The sequence below is a fragment of the Coffea eugenioides genome, chromosome 5 (genome assembly GCF_003713205.1).
Source record: "Coffea eugenioides isolate CCC68of chromosome 5, Ceug_1.0, whole genome shotgun sequence".
NCBI lineage: Eukaryota > Viridiplantae > Streptophyta > Magnoliopsida > Gentianales > Rubiaceae > Coffea > Coffea eugenioides.
The window spans coordinates 47,622,044-47,643,431 of record NC_040039.1 but is presented as its reverse complement, the minus strand read 5'-3'; the positions used below and the strand labels follow the sequence as shown (position 1 = coordinate 47,643,431).

Genomic DNA, 21,388 nt, shown 5'->3' with positions numbered 1-21,388 from the left:
ACTATACAAGTGCATGCTTACTAACATAATCAACTCTTTCCTCAATTTGACTAGTTGACAAAACGAATGAGCATTCCGCAAACATTGAGCACAAATTTTTTATATCCTCCAGATGAGAGTACATTATCATGTCCTTGGATTTGCTGGTCTATATCATCTTCAGCAATTGCTTTTGTTTGATTTTGACCGCAATCTTCTCCCAGTGCTGCTCTCTTGCCTTACATAATGCTAGCGTGATGGCCACTACATGATTCCTGAGAGTGTTGCCTTCATTGGTTTCTTTTGTGGCCCATTCAGCTAGTATCTGTTTGTTATCATCCTCTGCTACCATACCAAATCCCATCTCCCATCCTCCCGTCTTCTGTTTTGATGCAATTCTTAGATGAATGACACCAGTACCCTCCTTCCTCTGTTGCTGCTGTTCTTTCTGCTCCTGATATTTCCAGCATGCTCACCCTTTTCTCTTGGTTCCTAGCTTCCTTATATTCCAACCATTCATTCTGTGCCTTTTGTACAATCTTGAATGGATGTTCCTGTCTGTGGTTGAATGTGACTATCTGACTTTAACTATTTGACTAGCTTCCTTACATTCCAATCATGCATGCCACCCGTCTTCAAACACAGGTAAAATCACTACTATCTGACTTTAACTTTTGAAAAGTACCTTAGCTATTAAAGTTGGCTTTGGCCCCCTAATTGGGTGTAAAGGTGGATTAGAAGATGATTAGAATAATATCTCTTTTCTGCCACATTATGATGACATTCATTATGCTTGCAAAAGGATCAGCCTTAATATTATATTGAACCCATAACCTTTTCATCAAATGAAAATAGAGTTGAAGCCTGAAGGCGTTCCAGGGAAATCTACCACCATTAAATTGGGTAGCTGATTCTTTCCACCCTATTGTATCGACAACATTGACCACCCAAAATGATCCCCATTTGGATCGTGAGACAAAACCATAAGTAGAGATGCCGAAAGTTTAGATTCGAAGCGAAAATTTTCTGATACTACAAGCTAAAAAGAGTATTATCAGGATAGCACAAGAACCAATCCAAAGAATTGTCTCCTAAACATCATCTAACATAACATATTAGCTGAAACCTGCACGCATGGCACCACTTCTGCAAGGAAAGGCAGGCAAAAGTTAAAGGCTCGTGCTCTTCTACGCTGCTTCACAGAATTTCTATCTTCCTACTACAGTTTTAGGTGCGTTATTTTCATGCTCCACAGTTTTCTCATCGATCTTTAAGCTCCTTGCAACATTGAAAAAGTGGGCAACAGCTTCCTCAGGTGTCCCAACAAGAACACCATGGCCCAAATTAAGAATGTGATGCCTAGGCCCTGCAGACTTAACAACCCTGTCGAAGGAACAGAACCAGCTTAGTAATCAGTTTTAAAAGGAAACCAATCTGCTTAATTTTCTAAAATGCCTTGGCCTCATGTGAGATATCTGTTTTTTCACCATTTTATTTAGTCTCACCTTTTTGCCCCAGATGCAAGTTTAGGTCAAGCCCTCTTCAACCATATGTAATTGAGATGCTTAATACAGCAACGGAAAGTTCTATAATAGGCTAACCAATTAATTAACTGCAGTTGGAGGAGAACTTATTCCCCAACTGATCAGCGGCTAAATTCACTTGTGTAGATCCAATTTAAGGTACATTATGTACCTTTTAATTTCATCAGTCACAGCAGAAGGAGGACTTACATTACGTACCTTTTAATTTCATCAGCCACAGCAGAAAGAGGACTAAACAATACTGCAGGATCTACATTTCCCTGTATACCAATATCATTTCCTAGCCGTTTCCTTCCATCTTCCATATCAACAGTCCAGTCAAGCCCAATAACATCAACGCCAGTTAGTTTCATTCGTTCAAGAATTCCACCATTCCCGTTAATGTAGAGCACTAGCGGTGTTTGAGGGCATTTTGTTCTCACTGTGCTTACTATCTGCATGCAAGAATAAAAGATGTTTTAAAGGGAAAAAAGAAAGAATTTGTTCTGAACTGGCTCCCAAACCCCTCCCAAAGAAAAGTAAAAAGGAAAATTCAGCCGACAGTAATTCATAATTTTGCCATTATAAAAGTGTTTTTGAAATTCGATGAACTTATCACTAATGCTGACCAGCATTGCATACTCTCGTTAATCATATAAAAATGAACCAAACCAGGAAATGCATATCAGTTTTAAACTTACTGATACATTCTTAGTCCAAGAGATCTCAAGCATAACTTTATCAAGGCTATTACACAGCAAAAATATGAAGCTTTATTGGAGGCTGTACATTAATATGTTGAATTAAATAAGTCTCACAAAATGAGACAGTATGTTTATCAAAAACGTCAATGAGATCATGAATCAACAACCACCTTTGTGGTTTACAGGAAAGACTCTATGGCTAGATAACAGAATAATTGGATAACAATTACATTTACTAGAAAAATCATCAAAGTTACCTTGTCAATATAAGGTTTTGACCAACTATCCCACATATGAGGTGGCAATTGTCCACCCCAGGAATCAAATATCTGAACACAATGAGCTCCAGACTGAACCTGGAAAACAATGTATTCAGCTATTGCTACAGTCAAATGAGAGAGAAGAGCCCTCAATACATGTGGTGCTGTATGGCACATGCTCTTTATCTTTGTATAAGTGCGAGTTGTGCCCCCCTCCACAATATATGTAGCAATTGTCCAAGGAGCTCCCACAAAACCTAAAACTGCAGCTTGCTCCCCGACCTAATTCAAAAAGATTGATAAAGTATTGAAAACAAATAGAAGATAAAAGCATTGCATGCTATGCTAAAAGGAGCAAGCTGAAAGCTACTACGAACAGCATTCTTATGATACATTTGGTGAAATACAAGAGTACCTCTCTGCGCAAAATTTTTAAGGACTCCCCGACAAACTGTAGTTTGTCCAAGTCAATTGGATGTAGTGCTTTTAAATCCTCCTCATGATGAAGAGGAGAGTGAATAACTGGACCGCGCACCTCTTCTATGTCAAATGGGACACCAAAAGCAGGTAGCGGGGTAAGTATGTCAGAGAAAATAATAACTCCATCTGGATGGAAAGCTTCCCAAGGCTGCAAAGAAATTTCCACAATGAGATCAGTTGTCTCTGACCTCTCTCTGAAAGATGGGTGTTTCTCAGCAAGCTTCCTGTAAGCAGCCATATACCTTCCAGCTTGCCGCATCATCCAGGCAGGAGGACGATTTACAGGGTCTCCTCTTGCAGCCTTTACCAAAAGAGGATCTGGATCGCAATATTCATATTAATTTAGCGATGCAATAGTCTGCTGAATAGATTGACAGATGGGAGACATCATGTGTATGTATAGGTGTGTGAAAATCTCTCAGTATGCCGAGACATAAAACCTTCATCATCCAAAAGAAGAAATCCTCCGCATATGCTGATCTCAGGAAAATGAAAACAACCATATGCAACTGAATAAAAAGAGGAAGGAAATGAAAAAGATCTAGTGGTCACCATATCAATAAAGGGCTCAACATCAACAGACAGGTGAAGCAAAACCACTAAGCCAACAATTCAATACATATCTGTCAATTGTAATCCTAGGCTAAGAAACAGAATTTCAAGTCACCTTCGAAGCATAAAAGCAAATTAACGGCCATTTTCAACACAACACAAGGAAAAGGCAGCACAAAATCCAAAAACTACCTTATGCAACCACCAGAACGTTGTTAAAAATTTACACTTCCAACAATAACCTAATCATGAGGTCTATACCCACCATACACATTTCGTATCGACGAATCTGATGAATCTAAGAAACTAACTTCCACAAATTTCCAATTTTCAAGATCGATCAGATAAATATTTATGACGCAGGATGTGGAAGAAATCAGCCTCAGCTTCAGCTTGGGCAAAAGCATCAGAAAGTGTAACATTTTTGTGTTCAATAATCCAATAATCAATTTCTTGAGATTTCTACCAGCCATATAATATTGCAATAGCCAGTTCTTAGGGAAACTCCAATATTTTCGAACTTCCATAAAAAGAGAACTATAGACAAATTCAGATGCAAAAACTGTTCACTTTTTAGCACAAATCCTCCTAGTTCACAACCAGAAAGTGAACAACATAATCCCCCATCCCTATTGTATCCTTACTCACTCGTTCTTCCAAGCCCCAAATGCCCAAAAGTTATAATTTTTGAACCCAATTATGCTGTATCCATCAGCTAAAAGGTCCCCATAAGATTTTAAGTCCTTGAATTGTTCGCCAATACTCATTAGTCTGTCATCCCTCCTCCAAAAAACGAGAAGAAAAAAATCTTTTATCCAGAAAACTTCTAACAAAAGCTAAATTCAAAATGCAATGACAGAATGCCAGTATCTTAGCAATGTGATAGTCCATCAACAACATCTAACAACAAATACATAGCATAAACAGTTCTAGACTAGTAGGCAAGGTAAAAAGAAAGTATACCCGAAGAAGGGGAAGAAAGGCATGCCCGAGGGAATTTACAGGGAGAAATTTTTGTGGGTTTGATTGAACCATTTGGAATGAAACCCAACTGAACAAACAAGCTAGAAGATTTCCAGGCAAGACCCAGATTGCAATAGCGACTACAATAGAAACTGCAGCAAAGAGAAACTGCAAATTGTCACAATTGGTAGTATAAATTAGTACATGTAAAAGAGGTAAATGAAAGAGAAGCTAAGAGCGAAAGAGAGAACTGGCCTTGTTGATGTAGAGAATCCCATTCAGGAAGGAAGCGAAAAAAGACGTTCTTTTTAGTTCCTTCCCTCGCTCTTCCTCTGCTTCTTATCCATCTTTGCTGCACTGCGTCAAATCTGAATACTGATAAATGAGGCGCATAGAGATAGGCTGCACCTCGTTGTACTGGATAATGGTTGTGAAAATTGGAGCCCTCTATTTTCCATCTGTTCTTTTAGTCTTTTATTGAGTAATTATAAATTTATAATTCCTCTTTTTTTATTAATTACAATTGGCACTTCTATATTTGTTATTCAACTTCTGTGAAAAGACAAGCATGCCCTTTTTGTTTTATAAACAACATAACTTCATTAGGATAAATTTATATTCATAACATAAAATACATCCAACATATAATGCCAAAATGGTCCATGACCATCAGACTATTACGAAATTTAATTTTTGACTCTTAGACTATTAACTAATAAGTTTTAACCTTCCAACTAATTAAAACATATAATTCTAACCTTTCTGTCAACAAAGATAAAGAATCATGAGATGCTAGTGGCCCTCAAACTATTACAAAGTTCAACTTTTGACATTCAAATTATTAACTGATAAGTTCTAACCTTCCAACTAGGCTTGTCAACAGGTCGGGTCTAGACCCGGATCCGGACCGGATCCGTGAAATTATTACAGGTATGGGTAGGGATTTAATTCCGTTTTCCGGATCCGGATCCGTTTTGTCAAACAAAAAAACGGGTCGGATACGGAATATAGTATTCCGACCCGTATTAGACCCGGATCCGGATATAAATGAATTAATAATTTAAAATATATATATTTATCAATATAATTTGATTAGGGTGATATATTTGAGTAAAGTCAATTTGATTTCTTTTCTTATTTGGTTTTTTCTTTGCATTAGTTAGAAATTAGTTTACAAATATATTTTTTTCTCATTTTTATTAGAAATTATAAATTTTGCTAAATTTGTTCGGGTAGACCCGACCCGGATCCGGCTCCCGGATCCGGAACATAGAATAAAAGACCCGTCGGGTAAACGGGTCGGATCCGGATCCGGAATAGTAATTCGGGTCCGGGTCCAAAATAATGAATTTCGGCCCAGACCCGGCCCGTTGACAGCCCTACTTCCAACTAATTAAAATGTATAATTCTACTATTTTCATCAACTTGAGTCGTTATATCGAATAGAAACATCTATTGATAAAACTTTTGGGATGTGTCAAACCGAGTGTTTGGAGGAATCTCATCAGATAATTGATTAGTTGAGATATTTAGAAAGTTCAAATTTGGAAGGGAACTAAGACTTGTTGGAATTTCTTAGAAAATGAATTGTGTGCTAGATTTATGTCATTAAGACAAGTACATTAATCCAATGAATTTGGAACAACACCAAAAGATGAGTTAAATTTCAAATGAAGGCAACTCAATTAATTCAAGCTACCTATCCTTGCTGGAATTTCTCTATTCGGGGGTTTAGGTTTTAGGTTTTCAATTGATTTTGTTCAAATTCCACAATCGGAGATTTAGTAAATTAGTTTATAAGTTAAAAAGGGATAAAACAATTTTACTTTAACACATGTCCTGTGAAGATGAAAACACCCCTCAATTATGCCCTTAACGCGTACGTGGTGATGTTTTTGTTCAACATAACGATTCAAATTGACAAAAGAGTTAGAATTATATATTTTAATTAGTTGGAAGGGTAAAATTTATCAGTTAATAGTTAAAGGGTCAAAAGTTGAACTTTATGATAGTTTGAGAGCCACTGCTGTGCATGTCATGTTATTTTTGTTAAACAATAACAGTTTAAGTTAACGGAAGAGTTAAAATTATATGTTTTAATTAATTGAAGGGTTAAAATTTATCAGTTAATAGTTAGAGGATCAAAAGTTAAATTTTGTAATAATTTGAGGACCATTGGGACATTTTGCTTAACTTATAATAAATATACCTCTTCCGTTTTGTAAGCAACGTAATTCTATTGCAATAAATTTACATTAATAGCAAAAAAAATACACCAAAAATATAATAAATATACATTTATTCTGAATTCTAATTAAATGAAGAAGGACGTCTTCTAACATGACCCAAAAAATTAATTTTTGTTGGTATCGTGATACTAGAACACAAGATAAACACATAACAAAATGGGAGGAATGCATTATAAAATTTTAATACTATCAACTATCCACCGAATTTAGAAAGAAAAATAACTTTAGCTTTAAAATTTCAAACATGTGCAGACAATATTAAATTCAAACCCAACCCACCTCTTATAAATAGAAGAATCGAAATTCCAAAAAAAAAAATCAAAAGAAGTATCTTTAACCGCTAATTGGAATCAACGTTGTATTTTTAATCCTCGTTGTACCACATCGGTTATCAATATTTTAGCTTTTAATCCCTGAAATATTCAATTTTGATTGAATTAGTCTCTGATGTTTCGATCGATCTAAATAAATGTAGTCCCTAAAGCTTGTTAGTTGACAAAATTGGTCCCTAATGGTTTATAAAATCTAAGAAAATTTAGTTATATTTATAAAAATACAAACAAAAAATATAAAAATAATTTAAAAGTAGAAAATTCATAAAAAATTAAAAAAATAAGTATAAGCTAATCTAATCAATTCATTTGAATACCCAAATAAGACATGCGTCACATGTTCTATATTTGTTTTTCCTGTGTACTTTTTTTAGTAAAATAAATTAAGCATTAAAATTGTACATGCACTTTTGTATACTTTTATGCACTAAAATACAAATTTACATATCTACCAATTGTACTTGATCAAAAGTGAATATCTCACACTTATTTTAATTTCTTGAAATTTTTAAAATTTTTGTGATTTTTCTATAAATTCTCTATAATTCTTATAGGTTAGGTTCTACAAAACATCAGAAACCAATAATATTGGTCAATAAATATACTTTTGGAGCTATATTTATTTGGATCAAAACATTAAAAATTAACTTAATTGACATTGAATACTTTAGAGATTAGTTTTGTTTTGGCTGAATTATCGAAGATAAATTTGGTCTAACCCCAACCTTTTGAGGACAAAAAATGCATTTTCTCCAACTGCTAATTGTTTTATATAAGTTTACAGTTATAGGTGCAATTGCAAATAATCCATCACAAAAACTTCTTTCTTTCTTCTATGTAAGTGAATATTTACAATACCTTCCGTCTAACCATCCAAGTCAACCTTGCTTCAAGACTCCTGTCTTTTACTTCTACGAAAGGTACAAAAAAAAAAAAAAGGTTTTTCCGATTCTAAACACCCCTACTCCACGCAACGCAAAAACCAAGAACTCGAGGCGGGGAGGCAGATCCTTCCTTCTTGTTGTGATATTTTCCTACCTGGTCAGTGTGTAGTACTGTTCACTTCAGTCAATGCCCTTTTGAAGTTGGGCAATTGAATCCTACCTGCAACTCTTTTTCTACTCTGTCCTTTTTCTTAACCACCGCGGTTAATCTTCCCGTACAAGGCTGAGCTTGCCCATCTTTATACCCTCCACTCTTCAATTCTCGCCAGTAGCATTTAAAGACAAAAACATGAGCCAAATCAGACTCTCAAAGCAGTTGTACTCTCACAAAAGTAGAATACTTGTATTCTCTTCCAAGCTCAGTGTCTCCAATCCCTGCCTTCCTAATTCTCCTGTTACTTCTCCCAAAATCAACATTTCTTCTAATTCTACTGCTAATCCAAAGCCTAATCTCAAGAAAACCAACGAAGTTGATACTTTGATGACTTTTCAGAAACAAGAAGGAGAATGCATTCACAACGCTCTTCAGTTCTTGAGTCCATCCCAACTCCTTCAAGTCCTTGAGGTGGCTGCCGTTCTCCACCCCTTTATCCTCCATACCATCCTCTCTATCCTCGATTGCAACCCATCCCTTCGGCCTAAAACCACCTCTGAAAATCTCCAGAAATTCTTCTCAAAAAATGGAGATAGCGAAGAAGGTAAAGTCGTGATCTCTGACGAAGTCACCACTGGAAAGAGTAAAGTTTGCGGTTTTGTCAGTTTCAAGAATGGTGTGGTTGGTGGGCGTGGTGGACAACGTGGGACCCGGATTAAGGAAAATACATCATCAATTTTTGGTCCCATTCCTTAAATGGGTGATGATTCTGGGGCTTCGTCTTGTGCAAGAAAATAGAATTACAATTTGCATTGCTGACATTATTGGATGTCGGTCTCTTTTGTAAATTTTTCTTTTTTTGATTTTCTAGCAGATCAAGTGAAGAACCCTCTATTTGTTTTGGCGTCTGGGATAGAGGTTTCTGCTGTTTGGGATATTGCACATACAAGTCACTGGATTTTAGTCGCTTCAAAATGCTTATCGGTGGATATTTTAGTTATAAATTCTATGTTTCATCTGTGCTTGTATAGACCTTTTCCTTTTTAATTTTTTGTGATCTTTTTTTTTTGTAAAGTTGTTTTTCATAATCAGATGCTAATGGGGCCACGGTTAACTGACTTGTCTGGCTTAAATTGCTAAAAGAACGAAGGATCATGCTTGAAATTCTAAAAATGCAATATGGCCGGCCTACATTGTTCGTTTTGCATTAGCTGAATTGAACAAATGCAAGAAGAGCAAGAATTGGCTGTTAAAAGCATCCGGGTAGCCATCAAGATTAGCAGCAGCAAATGACAGCAATGTGAAAAGTAGTCAGCCATGAACCAGCATCTAGAATTGCTCAGAGATGTAAACTAATCAAGGAACCGATCAGACAATGAAAATAGCAACCCTCATCTCCCACTTTCAATGAGAGATACCTCTTGAGAAGAAATGCCTTCAAAATCACCATCTACGAAGGCAAGAACCGATTAAACAAATGATGCTTTTGTCTTTTACTGCAAATGTTGCTAACTTTGTCGTAAAGAATGGTGTAATTTGAGCTGCCTACATTCCTGAGATAGCAGAATTCATTATCCTTGTAGCTGTAGGCTTGGTTTGTAGTACCCAATCCGCTAATTACCAAATTCCCCTTTACAAGCATGCTACTGTTTCCCTTCTGTATGTTTTTGAGACAGCTGACGGACAATCCCTGGTCAGATTTCTTAATCTTCTTCTCGTCAAAACCCAGAGCTACATTTGACACAGAAACATATGTTCCATTTGCTCGATCCGTAACATCTGTATACAAGTAAAAAGGAAAATGTTTCAGGGATTTGATCGACTTTACTGAAGACAGAGTCCTAGCAGAAACCATGTCATTGAACTCAATTGTCTGATTTACAATCTGCCTATTAGCCTCGTTTCCCAGAACCATAAAGTTCCTGTATTTCAAGTCTTGAGTTGCCTTGGTGATGATAGTACCGTATGATGATGACTTCACCCATCCTTCTGATGTTATAGTCCTACTGGCATTTATGAAGAATGATCCATCCAAACCTGTGAAATTCGCTGCGAAGGAAAAGGTTAGGGGCGGGCTATCGTGACTTAACAGCTCGCCTTCTGTCTTCGCACTCTTTTTGTCCAACCAAAGATGCAAATTTGCATCTATGTACCAGACATTCAAAGCATTCGCAACACTAAAGCCAAGTTTATGAGTCTTTCCATCCAATATCTTGCCCAAAAAAGGAGTAATCTCAATGTCATAGGTAGGCAGATCAAACGATCCAATTCCGGTAATAGGTCTCCACAACAGGGGATCAATACCCCCAGTATAAACCACTGTAAATGGCCAGATAGAACCAGCCAAAACATCATCTAAACTCACAAGAACCTCTCTAAAAGGACCATTTCCTGCGTAACCTGTAAGGTTATTGGCAGCAATGTACTCATTTGGAAAATTTCCGTACCAAAATTCATCATTTTCATGAAATGAAACATAAACTTCCAAGACAGCCCTGTACACATTTGGTGGAATACGAAACTCCTTAGACTCCACATCGGTAGAATTCTGAATTTCAAACCATAACCCATCATTCAATGGCAAATTTCTTGATATGGGCAATATCAGATCAGCCCCAGAATTAGCAGAATCATCTATATTCAGCCCACTAAAACCATAATTTTCCTCAGCGGGATAAAAATGCACACTAATATTCACATGGTAAATACCAGTATAAGTCTTGTCAACAAGATTGCCCAGATAAACAGCAAGGGTCTGATTAGTCATAAGCAAAGAATAATACCTAGTGATGTCCTTCTCAACAGTCCAAACAATCCCAGTAGCTCTTGGTTCAGCAGTACAACTCCTCAAAATCTCCACACCACCAAGCCAAACTCCAAAAATTCTATCGAATTGCCTCCCTTTGCTGGAGGCCTTCCATTCAAAAACAATTTTTGAAAATTTCTGAGAAGGGCAGTTGGAGGGTGGAGTGTAATTTGCAAAAACTGGTGGCTTGCCATAGGTGAAGCCAAAATCATGTTGAAGAATCAAATAGGAGCAAGGCTTAGTCTTGGGCAGTTGTATAGGCTTTGTGACTTCAAAATAGGTTGTTGGAGCAGGGGTTGGAGCATTCCCATTGTCTTCAGAGAAGAGTTGTGAATTGAAAAGAGGCTTTGTTTTGTGGAGATTGTTTGCAAAGGAGAAGATAGGGTGGTTGAGAAGGAAGAAAAGAGAGACGATAAGGTGAAAGAGGAAAGAGAAATTAAAAGCCATGATTGACGGAATGGTGGTTGGGGGATTGGAGCTCTACTCTTAAAGGTAAATTTAGAGGGGTAGTTAATCACAGCTAGATGATTACTATGTTGCAGCAGCTACATGGTAGTATCTTACTTGCCTTAGTACTAAACCTCGAACGTTGTTTTGAATTGGGAAACAAAGTTCTGGTCTTTGCTCCAAAATAAATCTTGTAATCAATGGGGAAACAGCCCTGAGTAGGATTCAATCGTTCAAATCATGAATAAAGAAGATGACGAAAATCCATTCACCTCCGGATGGCTCTTTTATAGCAAATCAGTCAATTTCTTAATACACCGAACGCCAATAGATTATTTTCTATTTTATCTTGTTCACCCTGGAAAGCCGAATCAACGGACTACCAAGCGATGTGTGGAGGCATTTGCCTAGGATTATGAGGTCTTTTTGTTACATGTGTGGCATTTAATTCCTAGTCAAACATGCTTTCCTAAGCTGGAATTATGCGCTTAGAATCTTCTGTTCTCAAATTAGTTTCTGTCTCATCTGTCTTTTTTTTATATAGCTGTCACATTGCCTCTAATTTTTTGATAATCCAAAATTAAACAAATCGATAATAATCGATTGATAAGTTTATTCAAAACCAATTCATCCAATAACTCAAAACTTTTTTTCTTTGGATAAATAAAGCAATTCCGATAACTCAAAACTGTTTTTTTTCTTTGGATAAATCAAGTGGTGGTTCCCTAATCAGAATTCCTTCAACACTAGTTTACATGAAAAAGAAGACTGCAAGTCTGCAACAATACATCCATCAATTGATTCTCGAACTATTTATTCTTTTGATTCAATTGCTCACCAAATTCCTACGATATCATTGCCTTTAACTCTGTCTATCATGTTGGATTATGTCATTTACACCCGCAATTACTCACAAAAAATCGTGAGGGCTCGTTATTTTTGTTGCAAGATTAAAGATATAATGAGTGAATCAAAGTCCTTGTTAGGGTTGAAGAAAAAAATGATTTGGTGTAAAAAATAAAGAAGAGTTTTAGTTGATTTTTTTTTTTACGACCAACAAGACTTTTTTTTGTTAAAAAAGAAAATAAAAAAGTTTAGAATTATCTCTTTTAATTGATTTTGATTAAACTTATCAACCAATTATTATCAGTTTATTTGTGTTTGGATTATAAAAAAAGACGTGACAACTGTACAAAGAAAGGGACAGAGGAGGGGAGTAAAAACTAATATGAGAATAGAAGATTGGAAGCAGGAATTATGATAGTAGTGGATTTTCTGTCGCAATGTGATTCCATTGTTCTACAAATAGTGGGGAAAAAAGAAACACGCACTAACACACCAACAACAAGAAGTCAACAACCGCAACTGAGCGGTCATCAGCAGGGACTTGCACGGCCAGTTTCGTTTTCCTGTTTCTTTAGAAGGTTCAGTGTACAACAACTCGAGCGTTGGTGTCGGAGGAAAAACAGACTATAAATTACTTAAGGGGCAAGACTGTAATGGCTGTTCAATAGGATATAGTAATGGATTCGTATAATAATGGTTTAATGTGTAGATATTAGCTTTGCGTGGCCTGGGGCCCAGTTGGTTGCTCGCCGTCTTAAACTTAAAGGGGAATAATAAATGGAATGCTTCCAGCAAGCTTCTGGATGAACCAAGTTGCTCGAGTAGTAAAATAATAACCCTCACACCTATCCAAAACGGTTCTAAGAATGGTCATCAACTTGAATGAATAAAGTTCAACTTTGTTGTTCATGTCGCCTTGTACGGACGACAGCCACTTTGTCAAGGCATTGTTTCGTTGAAGGATTGAAAGCCCTGAATAAAAGCAGGAAAAGTACATGTACATATAAAGCAGTTTGACATCTCAGACTTCACCTATTCAATGAATAAGACGAGGCATTTTTTTTTTTTTTCGTTTTCTTTAGGCCCCTAATCAGATCCAGTATGTTTTCTTTTCTGCAGGGTGAAGAATACTGATCTATCGGGTTGGACCATTATGTTCAACTGCCTTTCGTCTTATTATTATCTTTTTTTCCTTCCTGCATTTCTTTTCTTGCTTTGTTGGCGGCTTAGAAGTCCAAATCATCTAGCAATTCACCCTGTTTTCATCATAAGGTCACAATTCCCAAGCAGATAATGATGTATTAAACTATACTACTTTAGAAGTGTTGTCCTAGATAAACCAAACAAAAAGAAGCCATAGTGGAAGTCACAAACCGTTTACATCAAAGCCAGTAAAAAGATTTTTTAAATGCATGATAGACATCCCCCCCTGAAATTGTAGACACCCACAAAAGATTTTGGTTGTGGTTTCTGACGGGAGCAAGGATACCCAAAGAAGCGTCTGCTTAGACCCGGATTGTAATCTACTGATGTAACATTGAATCTTAGAAGTACCCAATAAAAGGGCCTGTTTGTATGCACCAAATTTAAAAACATTTGGTGCTGTCAGACAGATTGCAATGAATTCCATACAATGAGCTTATGATATAAATAATCAGGGGGGGTCGCATTAAGACTCAGTTAAGGGATCGGTTCAATACAGATAATTGACCAGAGTCTCCGTTCAAAAAGAAAACTTCCAATGGCACGTAAGATGATGATGAAATTGATGAAACAAATCTATAGGTAGGTTGCAAAATCTTGCTACCTTTGGCGCATGGAATGGTTAAAAGACGAGGTCCAGTTCTCATCTGCCAAACCTGCAAGCAAGAGTTCAAATGACTTAATCACAAAATTTACCTATTTCTATGCAAGTCACATTATTTTTGAGAAAAAAAAAGACTACCATCAAACTTAGCTGACTGGGAAAACAACATTTGTTCTGGCCTATTATGACGAGCACTCAAACAAACCTTGGCTAATTTATTAATCTTCAACTATTAAAATAGCAAAGGGTAAGCCCCACATGGTAATTCATGACAATGTCCAGATTGTTAAACCACAATATGAGGAAATTGTTAACAGTGCGTATGATCCTAGAAAGAAAGGTCCGACTAAAATGACAAGCGTGCAGCGCAAAGGACCTAGAAAACTCCTGGTAAAATGAAAGAAAGCCTAATACGTTTAGATTCCAAAGAATGATGAGTACAGAGAATCGTTGACATAATCTGAAGAGTATGCACCAGAAATTACCTCGACTATCCCTTTACGTGGTGCATGGATGGCTAAACAAAGGCAATAATCACTCTTCTCATATTGATACCCAGCAGATCCTACAGTTGCGGAATTCTTCTTGACAAGCATCTCAACAAACAAGCAGCTCGCATCACGATATCCCTGAAAGATGTCAAAGTAAATCACCGGAAACAGCGTGTCATTGAAGATAAAATAGCTCGTTGCTAGAAGCAAACCTTCCATAGTCGCACAACAACAAGTGCCTGCGTGTCCAAAAGCAATATACGACCAAGTGAATCAGTTATTGCAGCCAGAGTACCACTAGGTGATAATGTCAGTTTTTCTCCCTTCCTTGGGTAATCCTTCAAACAAGTAAGAGGAGAAGCTGCCAAATTGAATGAATTCAAGATACGAGTCATGCAGAGTTCAACTCAGATAGAAAATGGAAGCAGACCAATACCTTACTGAAAACATCGATAACATCAGTCTAGAAAGCCCTCCACTGAGGGTTTTGTAATAAAACATATACTAGTATGCGGTAACTGTAAAATTGCATCCCATGATATGAACTAAATGATATTACTTCAGAAACACTTTTGCAGGAAAAGCAAAGGAAGCCCTAAAAAATCAGAAAAACTTTTGTCAGAATGCCAAGTGAAAAGCTGAAAGGTAATGAAAACAATAGCCTAAATCCAATATGAGCATGATATAAGACAATGTTCAACAACTAAAAGCACTATACAACCTCGAGCAAGCGGTTGGGGTTTTTCCTCTTGTTTCTTTGTTGTTGTATCACTTCGCCAAATCATTTTTGAGATAGAAGATATAGTTGAAAATGTTGCAGGCACAACTTTTGACAGAATAGCTCCAACTATTGATCTGCTTCTGTCCTCCGAAAGTCTTGACAAAGTATATTCAACAGTGAGAAGACATCAAGAGGCATAAAACATCACAGCAATCCAAGGATTAAAAAAAAATTGAAGACCAAAAGCAGTATTACAAGAATCTTATAACCAATCTTCAAGCAGTCTAACCTGTATGCTGAAATCACCGCATCATCTCCAACTGTGACTGCACAATAATAACGTTGACTTGACTGTCCAACAATAAAAGCAGCTGAATTCAAAAACCAGATTAACATTCAGAAAGTTGCCAAAAGTCAACCTATACAAAAGAATAGCACTAAGCTACACAGGCACTTCCACTAAAGAAAGCAAACTATGTCAAGATAGAGCATACAAAGCTCCAAAGGTGATGATATCCCTCAGTTAACTAAGATATAGCACACTAGATTTCTCGTACAAAAAGTCTTACTCAACCAGAATGGCTAATTGCAAAGAGGAACTAAAGAGGTTTCAGATGACAAGTGTAAGTACCTGAGGTTCCATTAGAGGAGGGGGCATGATGCCAGTGATAGCAGCATCAGCACACAATCCATACTTGCTAACATTCCATAGCTGATAAGGAAGCCTTCCAAATGAAGCTCCAGAATATTCTTGATCTCTCCTCATGTAACTCTCATCCCAGAAATTCAACTGTCTTTCTCGAAACCACCGATGCAGCATACTCTGCAGATATTCATCATCAAGGTGTAAAACAGCGTGTTAGATTCAAAAACATTAAAAGTTTCATTTAAGGACTCAACGATAAGAAAAAGGTCAGCACGGAAATTGTTAAATATTTATACAAGGCAAAAGGACTTGTAGCAACTTTGAAGACCTCAATGATAACTCCACCAGCTCAAACCAAGCAGCAGACTGGAAACTGCTATTAAGTTTACTAGTTTACTTATTTTTATCTATTTGACTTGATGACTCTTTCTCATCATGCAAATGCTATTCCTCCTAATTCTTTTGAGATTTTCTTTAATTTCCTCTCAGCTCTCAAGGGAAGAATTAACTACATATTTACTATTTTTAACATTTAAAAAGTATAAAGCATTTTAGCAGATCTATCCTTTCTTCTACAAAACAGGTTTTTTGTGATAACAGATGACGTCCAATAAACTAGATATGAGAAAAATGCTGACTTATTTGCATATACCTGAATGTCAGATCCATCAAATCGAGCAACTGTTGCTCGCATAACAACACAAACCTCCTCGGAAGATGTATCTTCCAACAGGTCCTTGTTAGTTCCACGAACTCTTAACTTGATAATCTTGGCATTGTTTACAAGCTGAAGAACAATTATGCGATCGTTAATAAACTTTTAACCGACTTAAATTCCACTGACACAAAAGAAATCAGTACATTCTCCTGATCAGGAAACTTTTAAGTGTCAATAGAAAAAAAATGAAATAACTGAAAAGGAAGACATCTATCTTGTAACTATAATCTCTCTGCGATGAGCTCTCTAAAATAAAAAGAAAAAAGAACATCCCAGCTAAATGTACCTCGCACTATTGTCTAAACTCAATATCTTCCCATGTTTTCACCCAAGTTTTGTTAATTCGACAATCCATTTTGTTCAACTCACTACGAAGTTCCAAACTTTACTCCATTTCAATAGAATCCCTCAACAATTTTGCGTCAAATAAGCTAATTCAACAATTCCTTGACTCAATTCTACCAAATAAATTTAAAGGGGCCACTCGCATAAAAAAAATGTTGAAAACTTTACTCATTTCCACTTTTCTGCACAAAATAATACTACATAAAGCTCCCAACTTTGCTCATTTTCCTCCATTGTTTCCACAAACTAATACACATAGTTCCAAACCTCAATCAATTTCGATAATCCCACAACGATTCCTCGCCAATCAGCTCCATACCCATAATTGCATTGGTTCATAAATGAATTCATACCAAAAAGTAAAGTAAGAATTTAACCTGTTTGTGAATGAGATCGCCTTGGAGAGAATAGATTAAAAGAAAACCTGAAGAAGTTCCAATAGCAAGCACCCTAACGTCATCAAACACCAGCCACTCAATAGCGGAGATGTACTCGGCCGCGATCGGGGAGAGATCAGGGACAATTTTGAGGCGGTAAGAAGAGGGATCGGCGTCGTCGTCGGACCAGTGGAGAACAAGGACAATTGAGCGGTTGGCAAGGGCTAAAGAATGGGTGTCAAGAGCAGTTAAAAGATTGGGATCGCTCACCAGCCAGCCTTCTTTACCTGCCCCAACATCCGATAAGTCTTCGCAGGCTATGCTGCCCAGCTCCGTCGTGTGGTAGCGTCGCGACATCGGTGGTTTGGAAAGGAGCGGAGCGGATTGGTGAATTCGATCGGAAGATGGTGAAAATTGACAGTTGGGATGTGAGGCAATCGACCGGGGAGAAGGAAGAATATTAGAAAGCGTGGCAACGGAAGAAACGTCTTTACATACCGAAACTCGTACAGTTAGTAGGCAGCTACGGATGTGAACATCAAAATACATACATTTTGTGACGAAGTCATCCTTTCATAGCAAGTGAGTCAACATTTATTGATATCAAACACTCTCTAATCTTCATCAAGTAAGTGAAATAGATGAACTAAATTCAAATATTCATCGTCGTTTGATTATTTGAATGAAGTTAAAATTGTGTTTAAATTTAGTTTGTTTATTTATTGAATCAAACTCAGACGAATTTTATCAAGTCGAAAGTGTCAAATCAGAGTAATTTAAATTTTTATATGCAAATTTCAAAATTGATGCAAATTGAACTGAGTTAAAAAGATGTACCTAATATAAAATATTGTTCATGTTCAATTTGATTAGATAGGATGAATGAGTTCTTAATGCACCTTTTTTTTTTTTTTTTTGAAGGAGTGCACTTTTATTGTTCAAATATCATTAACCACTTTCCAAGTGGTACCATGATAATTTGTCATAAAGTTCATAAAAGAAAGTAGAATTTGGACTAAAAATCATAGGATATGGGAGCAATAGAAGCATCCAATTACGATGTTTTGTGGATTTACGAAATTGCCCTTATGGCCAAGACCAATTTAGTGTGCAATTAGATCCTAAATAACCTCATAATCAAAAAATTTTAGCATATAATTAGATCATAAGTATCTAAGATTGAAGAATATATTTGTATCAAATATTCAAGAGGTAAAGCATTCACTCTCAATAAGTAAATATATAAAAATTTTTGAATTAATCTTTTTTTCTGACACTATCAATAATGTATTCAATTTGAATTTTAATATCGACTTTTACATATATAATATGCATTTATATCCATCAGTATACACGTATGAAAAATTTACTGAAACATTTTATCTCGGTAACTAGTAAGCAACTTTCTCATATTTGTACCAAGAAAAGTCGAATACATTGTTCATATTCCTCCAAAATTTTGAGAAGTCAAGCGTTTTAACCGGTAAACTAGTTAACCTTATCCAACTTGCCTCACTCACACTGGAAAATGCAGACCCAAAACCTCCCTTTTGCTAAAGACCTAAACCCTCCCCTCTTCAACTTTCAACCCCCATCATCATTTTTCAAGTTCTTAAACCCTCTTCACAGAAGCATTGTTCCAATTCACCCCTCTTCTGGAACCTCAAAACCCCTTAAAATCCATTGCCAAAACCCCACCCCACAATTTTCCCGCCAAAATGCCACCCACCAGAGGGACGTCCGGTCCTTTGCCGGACGGAGCAAAGGGAAGCCCGGAGGTACCTCCACTGGGCGCATCGAGGGTAACGCTGAAGTCCGTCGACAGGCTAAGCGAAACGCTCGCCGGAAAAGCAGGAAACTGGCAGAGAGCTTGTTTTACAGACTGAAGAACCCTAACAAGAATTACCCGGACAATTTATCCGAAGAGCAGCTTGAGATGATTGGTCTAGGATATGATAGAATGGTTAGGTTTATGGAAAAAGATGATCCAAATCTTAGGCACCCGTACGATTGGTACAAGTATGGTGAATTTGGACCTTATTCTTGGCGTGGGGTGGTTTTAGGTGAGCCAATTCATGGACGGATTACCGATGAGTGTGTAACTTTGATTGGTGAAGTTCGCAATCAAGAAGAGTGGGAGAAGATCGAGCAGTTTGAAATGGCTCGAGAATTTCAAACTAGATTAGATGCAATGGATAAAAATGTTAAGTTCAGGAATTTTTGGGTGTTTGTCAGGCATCCTAGGTGGAGGGTTTCGGAGTTGCCTTGGCAACAGTGGACTTTGGTAAGCGAGGTGGTTCTTGAAGCTGGGGATCAGAGGTTGGATAAGTGGAATTTGATGGGAAGGCTCGGAAATAAGGCAAGGTCCATGATTACCCAGTGTGCAGCGTGGATGAGGCCTGATATAATTTATGTGAAGAGGCCAGTTTATCAGTGTAGATTTGAGCCTCAAGATGACTTTTTTAAGGAATTGACACCGTTGCTTGATCCACAGACTGAGGGGGATTTTTTGTTCCAGTTGGTGAATGATGATGGGAGGGTGGAATTCTGTACTTATTTTGGTGGATTATGTAGAATAGTGAAGGCGAATCCAAAGGCGTTTGTAGATGATGTTGTGAATGCTTATGAGAAGTTGAGTGATGAGAAGAAGTCGAAGTGCTTGGAGTTTTTATTGAACAACCATCCAGTGCCTCTGTTGCATCCATATACTAAGGAGTGGAAGGTGAAATTGGAGGAAATGGAGTTGGGTTGTGACGCCCCAGATGATGAGAATGGCGATCATGGTGAGAATGATGAGGAAGGTCAGATAATGGACTGGATTGAGGATGATGGCGATGAGAATGGTGGAAGGAGTGAAGTGGAGGATGGTGAAGACGATGATGCAATTTTGGATGTAGAGGATGCTGGAGATGATGAGTTGGGAATCGAGGAGGAAGAAGAGGATTTCGGTCCTGAAGAGGATCCAAACTACTGGGATGCGGAATTTAAGAAGGCATTGAGAAGTAATGAAGCAATGGAAAAGCTTGCAAAACGAGGCTTAGAGATATCTAACAAAATCTATGAAAAGCAGATTAGAGCAATGGAAAGGAGGGGGAAAGGGACAGTTGAAGAAGATGGGGATGAATTGGCAATGAGGCGAACAAGAGCAAAGGTCAGTCCAGCAGAATGGAAGAATCTCGGTTACGGTCCTTTCAGGAAAAGGATCAAAAAGAGTAAAGTACCGCCTGGTTTGTTCTTACGAGCTGCTGTTAGACCATTCACTTACAGAAACCTAGTCAAAGAGATTGTTTTGACAAGACATGCCATCATAGAAGGAGAGATTGGTAGGAAGAAGTGATATGTAGGTATTTTGACGGGTCTGGGAGTATGAATATCGCCAAAACATCAATGGCTATTTTTGCAGCTTCAGTCTGCAGCTAGTACTTCATGCTTGTATGATTTCTTACCTCTGCAGAGCTTGACTCGAAGCCTCAATACTTTGAGCTGTCCTTGCAAAACTTAACACCAAGTATGCCTTTCTTAATCTTTACTTTGAATCACATCTGAAGAAGCCTCTGGATAGGGATGTATCAACTATTGTCCGAGTATATGGTCCGTACTGTAATCGAGCAGTGGCAATTCAAAGTTCAAACCCTCTGCTCGAGATTTCGTCTATCCTAGGTTAGTGAAGCATATAAAAAAAAATGTATCACTGTTTACCGTTTAGTTTGTCCGTTGATGTTTTTCAATTATTCCATTATGGATGATTGGATATAGTATCGATAAGACACCTTCACGCTGCATTATTATGAAACCAAAATAAGGGATCAGAAACTTTCACCTCCCCCCCGGCTTCTCTCTCTCTCTCTCTTTTTTAGAGTTTATGGACACTAATGTACGAGTGGATTTCAGTTTAGCAAGCAATCTCCTATCATGTAACTGTTGATTTGCAGGGCTTCAAATGCATTGAGTTGTTAGCACGCAAAACATTACAATAAGCTAAAAATTGCTTGCTAATCCTGCAGAAACTATGCTGTTATTCCTGCTTACTGGTGTTCCTAAAGGGATGCTCAGAACCATTGGTAGGATGAACCTTTCAGTGCTACTTATCCAAAGGAAGGCGAA

General features: G+C 37.3%; 4 protein-coding genes across 6 annotated transcripts; 1 reads left to right on the top strand and 3 right to left on the bottom strand.

Annotated features, from left to right (window-relative positions):
* Positions 1 to 963: 963 nt before the first annotated feature.
* Positions 964 to 4,807, bottom strand: LOC113770250 (uroporphyrinogen decarboxylase 1, chloroplastic). 2 transcript variants are annotated; one of them, XM_027314660.1, is made up of 6 exons: positions 4,717 to 4,807; positions 4,462 to 4,613; positions 2,882 to 3,264; positions 2,464 to 2,748; positions 1,713 to 1,957; positions 964 to 1,362 (listed from the first exon to the last, which is right to left on the bottom strand). In XM_027314660.1, exons 1-6 carry the CDS (start codon positions 4,737 to 4,739, stop codon positions 1,188 to 1,190), a joined length of 1,263 nt encoding a protein of 420 aa, XP_027170461.1. In that variant the 5' UTR covers positions 4,740 to 4,807; the 3' UTR covers positions 964 to 1,187. The 2 variants fall into 2 exon arrangements, with proteins under 2 accessions (XP_027170461.1, XP_027170462.1); XM_027314661.1 differs by having other exon boundaries at positions 1,722 to 1,957.
* Positions 4,808 to 9,260: 4,453 nt separating this feature from the next.
* On the bottom strand, positions 9,261 to 11,477 carry LOC113770463 (peptide-N4-(N-acetyl-beta-glucosaminyl)asparagine amidase A). Its single transcript, XM_027314926.1, has one exon. The coding sequence runs from the start codon at positions 11,331 to 11,333 to the stop codon at positions 9,531 to 9,533; it is 1,803 nt and encodes a 600-aa protein (XP_027170727.1). The 5' UTR covers positions 11,334 to 11,477; the 3' UTR covers positions 9,261 to 9,530.
* A 2,216-nt stretch (positions 11,478 to 13,693) lies between these two features.
* On the bottom strand, positions 13,694 to 17,794 carry LOC113769924 (rab3 GTPase-activating protein non-catalytic subunit). The gene is made up of 8 exons (XM_027314243.1): positions 17,285 to 17,794; positions 16,497 to 16,631; positions 15,830 to 16,021; positions 15,488 to 15,549; positions 15,199 to 15,353; positions 14,690 to 14,838; positions 14,472 to 14,615; positions 13,694 to 14,038 (listed from the first exon to the last, which is right to left on the bottom strand). Exons 1-8 carry the CDS (start codon positions 17,639 to 17,641, stop codon positions 13,856 to 13,858), a joined length of 1,377 nt encoding a protein of 458 aa, XP_027170044.1. The 5' UTR covers positions 17,642 to 17,794; the 3' UTR covers positions 13,694 to 13,855.
* A 1,017-nt stretch (positions 17,795 to 18,811) lies between these two features.
* On the top strand, positions 18,812 to 21,373 carry LOC113770967. 2 transcript variants are annotated; one of them, XR_003468445.1, is made up of 2 exons: positions 18,812 to 20,944; positions 21,289 to 21,373. XR_003468445.1 is itself a non-coding variant. In XM_027315601.1 (1 exon), the coding sequence occupies exon 1, from the start codon at positions 18,813 to 18,815 to the stop codon at positions 20,619 to 20,621; it is 1,809 nt and encodes a 602-aa protein (XP_027171402.1). In that variant the 5' UTR covers position 18,812; the 3' UTR covers positions 20,622 to 21,023. The 2 variants fall into 2 exon arrangements, 1 of the variants encoding a protein (XP_027171402.1); XM_027315601.1 differs by lacking the exon at positions 21,289 to 21,373 and having other exon boundaries at positions 18,812 to 21,023.
* The last annotated feature ends 15 nt before the right edge of the window (positions 21,374 to 21,388 follow it).